This window comes from Tenrec ecaudatus, chromosome 18 (assembly GCF_050624435.1).
Source record: "Tenrec ecaudatus isolate mTenEca1 chromosome 18, mTenEca1.hap1, whole genome shotgun sequence".
In the NCBI taxonomy this organism is placed as follows: domain Eukaryota; kingdom Metazoa; phylum Chordata; class Mammalia; order Afrosoricida; family Tenrecidae; genus Tenrec; species Tenrec ecaudatus.
In genome coordinates, this window is record NC_134547.1 from 20,800,168 (window position 1) to 20,807,713 (window position 7,546).

Here is a 7,546-nt window from a genome sequence, read left to right on the forward strand (position 1 = left end):
GCCATGGAAACAAGCTTAAAGACTCAGATCCCAGAAAGTCTCCAATGGCCAAGGTCCCAATTACCTGGTGTTGTCACCGGACCACAGACTCCTGGACACACGTCTACAGGTGACCGATGGAAGTGGGCTCTGCAGCTTCATGATTCCCAGGTGGAGGAACCTGAGATCCAGGCCCCAGGCCCTACTTCTTCACCTGAAATGCCAATGAAAAGATACCACCGCGCAAGCGACTCAGAAATAAGTCCCTTCCCTGAAGACTGGATTCACAGTGCCTTAAGAAGGTTGGAAGCAGGAGAGCAACTTCCCAGGGACATTCTCTATCGACTGAGGGAGCTCCTCAGAACCAGTCATCCAAAGGGGGACTGGGAGTGGCTACAGCAGGCCAAACTTAAGCTTATTGCTAAACACCTCAGCCAGAACTTAGAGTTAAGTCACACTAAAGAATCTCGAGCAGATAAGGATATTTTAAGGGCAGGGCACTTAAAAGTGCTCCCTCCAATTAGAGGGGGAAAGGAGAGCAGGTGGGTGCCGTTACCTATCCCAGAACCAGTGTTCCCATCCACTAGTAAGCCGATTCAAGCTGAATCCTATAGCAAGAAGCCAGCTGACCGGTTCTCCACTGCTATCAGGGAGATAAAGCAAACGTATCCAATCAAAAGAGATGTTTCTCCAACCATCTGTCCTTCTTATCCAATCAAAAGGGATCTTTCTCCAACCTTCTGTCCTTCTTACCCAATCAAAGGAGATGTTTCTCAAAACGTCTGTCCTTATCCAATCAAAAGAGATGTTTCTCCAACTGTCTGGCCTTCTCTAAACAAAAAGTCACTTCCCTTGATATTTCAGAAGGACTTCTGGGCCCTGGGGGGCAGGGTCGAACTCCCCAAATTTCCCAAGGTCAAGAAGAAATCACTTCCTACCCCTGCACCTGGGCTACCATTAGCAACCAAGAAGACGCAAGCCCCGAAGGCTATCGACGGTCACCTTTTAGGAGAGCCGTACAGGAGTGAGCGGGTACAGCAGGTATCCACGGCTCTGAGAGAGATGGAGAGTCGACATTATCCTGCCGCGAGAGTCATTTCCACGGGTGCCCACAACACTGTGAACAAACAAACCCTGGCACTCGTGTTTCAGAAGGAACTTTGGGCTCTGAAGGGTACAAGGAGGTGCCCCAAATTGCCCAAGTTGGGGAAGCAATCACAGCCTATCTCCAAGAAGAGGGAAGAGATCCCTCAGTGGGAGACCTTTGTGGCATTGTACCATATCTTGCGGCTGTTACAGCAGCGATATGCAAAAGATAACGCTACTTGGATGGAACAGTTCTACCAGCTCATGGACCTGTACCAACTGAAGTCCCCTCGAATACAGAAGCTTCTCCTGGAGTTGCTACAGCGAGAGCAGCCCCAACCCCGAGAGATCCTCTGTGAAGAGGCCCAGAAAACCAAGGACCTGGTCCTTGGCGAGCGGTTGCTCTGCCGCCTGTTTTGCGGTGGTTCTCATGGCCCTGCAGCTCCTCTAGCATTCCACCATGTGATGCCCCTTCCTGGCAAGAACGAGGTGCACACGCTCCAACCCGTGGGCATTGCCCAGTATGGGTTCCTAGAACTTGCTTGGAAAAGCCTACCACAGGTCAATCCCTGCTTGTTGCGAGATCGTCCGATCTCCCAACTCTTTGATTTGGCCTAATGGTAGGGTTAGGGTCTTATTGTAGTTATGAACAGGGGCGCAGATTCTAAGCCTACTTACTCGGTGTCAACGTAGATGGGGGGTTGGACGAGGCCTCCTCTTCATTCATTCCCCAGAAACCTACGGCTTGATGGGTATTGAATAAAACGCGATTTCTCATTGGCAACAAGGATTGTGACGGGTCTCTCTTCTTGCCCAAGCATAGAATCCCTTGGAAAGTAGATTTGTTCTAAGAGGGGGGTGTCTTTTATTTAGTCAATGGAGGATGGCTTTTGGAGGGCAGGCTCATCTTTTGATAGAAAGATCTGTCTTGGCTTTTTTTCTTTTCTCTCTCCTCTTGGCTCGAATCTCCTTGTCTCATGGGAAGGAAGGTATCTGACCCCTTAGAGCTTGTGTTCAGCAGCAATATGAGGGGGCTTCAAAAAGTTCCTGGGGAAACAGAATTACAAGAGAATGGACATTCCCACACCTTTTGTAAGAACCACTTTGTAAAAAAGGAAGCGGAGAAGACCCATAATTTTGTTCCTGTATCAATTTTCTCTTTACAAAGTGCCCTCATCTTCGCCAGGGGGTTCTGCAGTGAAAGCGTGGTGAGGAACACCAACTTTGAATTCAGAGCTCTCTGTCCACTCCTCACTCTGCCCCTCACTAGCTCTCTGAGTTTATTAGCTCTCTGATTTCAACTTTTTGGCCCTCCAAAGTACAGTGATGATATCATAAGACCTATTGTGTTGAAATGCTTAACACAGTCCTTGGTTATGGTTCTCTTTCTACTGGGTAATTATTCTAAGGGAGGGAGGCAGTGTGTGGAGGAAGAGATGGGGCCTTTAAATGAAGTGAGGGTTTGAATTCCTGCCCTGCACCTTAATGTATAATTTAGAACCAGAGACTTCCCCTAAGCTGCAGTTTTCTGTTTGTTTGCAAATAGTTAATAGCGTTTATTTGAAAGGCAATGTAAAAACTATTAATATGCTTTTATTGACAATATGGTTCACAATCATGCATTTCCATAGTTCAGTCCTGTGTTAGACAGGGTTTTCTAGAGAAACAAAATCAGAATGCTAATAATTATATATATATTTATACAGAGAGATAGATGTATAACATAAAAAATAAACAGTTCATAAATTATAAAGCAGTACAAATGGATCAGTGCAACTCACTCCCGTGAGACAGTTGTGAGACACTGGCAGTCCTTCATGTCTTGAGGGCTTCAGGGTAGTCCTCTGTAGAGCAATTCAGGCTATCCGGGCACAGGCAGCAAACAACAAGGCAGGTCACCAACAGTCAGCCTGATAACAGGTTCCGACAGTCCCCAGCTCAAGAGATGTAAATTCCAATGGTGTGGTGAAGCAGGTCTTGAAGGAACTTCAAATTACAGCGACACAGTCCATGGGTTTGGTGTGCCACAGGTAGTGTAGCTTTCAAATAGAGGCACAGAACAAGCAAGGCAGCTGCACACTGGACCAATGTTCAAAGAGCGAGAGACAAGAAAGGTGAGGCTCGCAGGGCCATTTATCTCTCCGCCCTTCAATTAATCCCATATGTGTTTATCAGTCAGGTTGGCACAATAAACTAACTACCTCAAGTCCTATTAATAAGAATTGTACAATCATCTCTACAATCACTTCCAGAACATTTTCTTCCCTTTGTATTTCTTATTAGCTCCCCATATCCCTCTAACTCCACCACCATGCCCCCCCAATTAGCCCCAATCCAGTTATTGTATCTACAGCTTCACCCATCCCGGTCTTCCTATACTGGAAAACATACCCCTCCCCCCACCACAAAAAAAAAAGACCAACAATAATAACCAAATAAGCCAGAGGAAAAAACTCCAATTGAGAAAAAGGCAAGGAGTATGACAAACTAGAATATATTTTAAATAGGTCAAAGGGGAGATCAAATGATCAGGAATCACATTTTAACCTAATTGCATTTGCCATGTTTGCATGTACAATATTCTCTGTCTGATGACAAGTCTATTCACATCCCTCCACTGTGGTCAGGAGACTTCGCAGAGGCTTAGTACACGTAAGAACTCTGCAAATGGCATTTGGGAGAAATCGCTGTCAGCCAAAGCCTTCTACAAATCAGGTGTTCACAATTTAAACTCAGATACCATTCCCTCCTTTGGATGTGGAGTTTACATCCTTGGATCACACCGGCTGGTGTGCTGCTTCTATGAGGATTTAGTTGATGTCTCACTTGGATGGCTGCTTGTTTTAAGACAAGCCTTCAAAACCCCAGATGGTGTTCTTGCTGATAGCCGCGCACCGTCTGGTTTCTTCACCATGCTTTACCATGTCACGCGTATCTTCAGTGATCTTAAGCAGTTTTTCCGAGCAGAAAAATTGTGCAGAAAACTCAGAGTTCCCCCTTTGATCAGCTTTTGATAGAAAAACCTGTCCTGTGGTATGTTGTTTACAACTGATAAACTGATGTTATACATGATCACGTATAACAAAATCTGTCATTTATATTAGAGTTCACTCTGTGTTATATAGCCCAATGACTTCCAACAAGAATGTAATATCATGTGTTCATCTTATCACACAGAATAACTTCATTGCCCTAATTATGCCCTGTGCTCCACAGAGTCATCCCTTCTGCTCTCTGCCAACCATTGACGTCCTCACTGTCACTGCCTCCATCCTTTTTTGCCAACCTCCTTCTTGTAATTGTGTTCCCTTCACTCAACACTTGTCTACACTCTATCCAAGACTTCTCTCCTCTTTTACCTCTCGTTACCAGAAAAGAAGGTTTCTTTCTGTGTGGAGATCTTTTCTGATTTTTAAAACAGTGATCCCATATCATATTTGTCCTATGCGTCCAACTTATTTGATTCCGCATAATGTCCTCCAGGTTCATTGATGTTATGAGGGATATTTTTCAGATTCATCTTTATTGTCTAACATGTTAATATTCTATTGTCTGTCTGTACCAAAGTCCCCATTCTTTCCCTGATGGACCAGGCGGTTGTTTCCATCTTTTTGCTATTGGGAATAGTGTTGCAATGAACATGGGTGTACATACATGTATATACACCTATTTGTGTTGAGACTCTCCTTTCTCTAGGCCACATGCCCAGTAGAGCAGTTTCTGGGTCCTATGGTCTTTCTAGTTGAGGAAGTACCTCACCACTTTGCACAGTACCTGCATCATCTTACAGTTCCGCCAGCAGTGGATGAACATTCCGGTCTGTCTGCACCCTCGCCAGCCTTTGTTTTCCAGTTTTTTGAACTTTGCTATTATTTCTGTGATGAGGTGGTATCTCCCTGTGGTTTTCTTTGTCTCTCAAATGGCTGTTGACATCAAGCATTTCTCCATGTTCGTTGGTCACCTGACTGTCCTCATTGGTGAAGTGTCTGTTTAGGTACTCTGCCTATTTTTAAATTGGCTTATTTGTCTTTTTCTTGTTGTGTTGGAAAGTTTTCTATGAATTTTATAGTGCAATCCTTTGTCTGCAATGTCATGGCCAAAAATGTTCCCCAGACTGAGTGTTCTCTTTTCATGATTTTAAGGAAATCTACTGATGCACATAGCTGTCTATTTTTTTTGCTGTCTAATTTCTAAGAGATTCAAGTCACCTATTTTGTCTTCTGTTGCTCATGTGTTTTTCATTTTGTTTGACAGTATGTTTATCCTTATATTAAGGAACCCTGGTGGTGTCGTGGTCACCTGATGGGCTGTGATCCCCATGGTCCAAAGTTTGAAACCACCAGCTGCTCCAAAGGAGAAAGATGGGCTTTCCACTCCCATATGCAGTTATGGCTCATGAACCCACAGGGCCATTGCTATGAGTTTGCATTGACTCAATGGCAGTGAGTTTTGTTTTTGAGCTTTATACCATGTATTAGACACCAGAGTTTGTTTCTAGTTTTCCATTGATGATCTTTATAGTTAGAGGTTTTACAGTTAGGTCTGTGAGCCATCTCGAGTTTGTCTTTGTATACTGTGTGAGTCGTGGGTTCCATTGCATTGTGCTGCAAATTAATGTCCTTTTTGCCAGCGTGACTTATTAAGAGACTATCTCTTCCTCATTCAGTGTGCTTTGGTCCTTGGTCAAAGATCATCTGTGTGTAGGTGGATAGATTTACTTCTGGGTTCTCCGTTCTGTTCCACTGAGCCTATATACCGATCATGGCATCAGTACCACACTGTTTGCATTACTGTAGTTGTACTGCACGTTTTTAGATTAGGAAGTGTGCTAGTTACATCATTTCATGTCAATTTGATAAATAAGTGTAGGGGTGGGGTCTAGCCTGTCAATCAGGTCACAGCCTAATTGATGCCTCCTTATGGGCATGGCCTAATAATGAGGATTCTGGGAACTCCCTCTCTTTCTCCCTCGAGGTGGGATACTCTCTCTCTCTCTGCCTTGGTCTTCCTGCTGACAAGCCACATGGAGTCAGAGCCTTGAAGATGCTTCCACCACCACTGGATCCACAAGACGTTCCACTCACTGGCCTGAGGTCTTCCTGCATTCCACATCATTGCATGTGCTGCATGAGTCTGAAGAGGGATTTATGGACTGGTATCAGACTTAACTGCTAATATTGAACTTACGGACTCAATCTGGACTGGGCTGGGATGTTTTATTGATGCACAATTATTTGTTGATGTAAAGTTCTTGCTTACATGTCACTGAGTGTCTCTGGATTTGTTTCTCTATTCAACCCAGGAAAATGAGAAGTTTCTGATTTTGTAGTTGTTGTTCTTCAGTATTGCTTTGCTTGCCCTGTCTCTTTCCTTTTCTCCTTTTTCTTCTTTTTTCCCCCTCAAGCCCTCTGCAGGGGCTGCACTGCAATACCAGGCTGATGCGTGGAGTGGATGGAGCAAGCTCCTAATCCAACTCCTACCTGCACAATGCGCTTAATATGTTCTCCTCAGATAGAAGACATATCAGAAATTAAACTGATAAGAACAGATACTTGATCTTAGCCAAAAGGCTGAGAAGCGATAATGGTCTCTTTCCATTTCATATAAAGTTGATCTTTTGTATTTCAACCTCTTTAGAGAACGGTATTAAAATCTGGTTTGGGGTTGCATTCTATCTGTACATTGCTGTGGTATCTGTAGTATTGGCATTTCTACAATGTTAAGTCGTTCTATCTGTGAGCAGGACATATTCTTCCATTCATGGTGGTTTATTGGTTTCTCATAGCAATGCTTTATAGTTTTCTTTGTATAGATGTTTTGTTTTTTTTTAGGTTTTACTTTTCCTCTGACTAGATTTATTCCTAAGTATTTCATCTTTTGGTTAGAAATAGCAAATGATATTGTCTTTCTGATTTTGTTTGTAGAGATCCCTTATTTAGTATAAGGAATCCAACTGATTTTTATATGTTGATTAGTATCCTGACACTTTGCTGAATTTTTCAATTAGCTCCAACAATTTTCTTGCCGAATCTTTGGGATTTTCTATGTATAGGATCATATAATCTGCAGGTAGAGTTTTACTTCTTCTTTGCCAATTTGGATGCTTTTAATTTCCTTTTGTTGTCTAATTGCTTTGGATAAAAAGTGCATCCTTGTCTGGTTTCTATTTGCAAGGAGAAGGCTTTCTGTTTCTCTTTGTTCGGGGTAATGTTGGCTGTGGGTTTTGTATATATGCCCTTCTATGTCCTTTTATGTGTTAAGAAGTTTCTCTTCTAGTCCTATTTTGTTGAGGGCTTGTTGGTTTTTAAAATTAGGAATGGGTGTTGTATTTTGTTAAGTTCCCTTTCTGCATTAATTGATATGATTTCATTATTATTTTCCTTTGTTACATTTACGTGATAGATTAGATTAATTTTTTTCTCATGTTAAGTGCTTTCGCATACATGTGAATCCTACTTGATCATAATATAGTATGTTCCTA

At 42.9% G+C, this 7,546-nt stretch overlaps 1 protein-coding gene and 1 non-coding gene across 2 annotated transcripts; one reads left to right on the forward strand and one right to left on the reverse strand.

Annotated features, from left to right (window-relative positions):
• Positions 1–7: 7 nt before the first annotated feature.
• Positions 8–1,683, forward strand: LOC142431649 (WD repeat-containing protein 87-like). Its single transcript, XM_075536664.1, has one exon. The coding sequence runs from the start codon at positions 199–201 to the stop codon at positions 1,681–1,683; it is 1,485 nt and encodes a 494-aa protein (XP_075392779.1). The 5' UTR covers positions 8–198.
• A 4,778-nt stretch (positions 1,684–6,461) lies between these two features.
• LOC142433003 (U2 spliceosomal RNA) lies at positions 6,462–6,647 on the reverse strand. The gene has a single exon (XR_012781065.1). It is a non-coding gene; the product is annotated as a U2 spliceosomal RNA (small nuclear RNA).
• Positions 6,648–7,546: the final 899 nt, after the last annotated feature.

Excerpts from the sequence above, each read along its gene's own strand:
- LOC142431649 (XM_075536664.1), top strand. The coding sequence starts at position 199 with ATGCCAATGAAAAGATACCACCGCGCAAGCGACTCAGAAATAAGTCCC.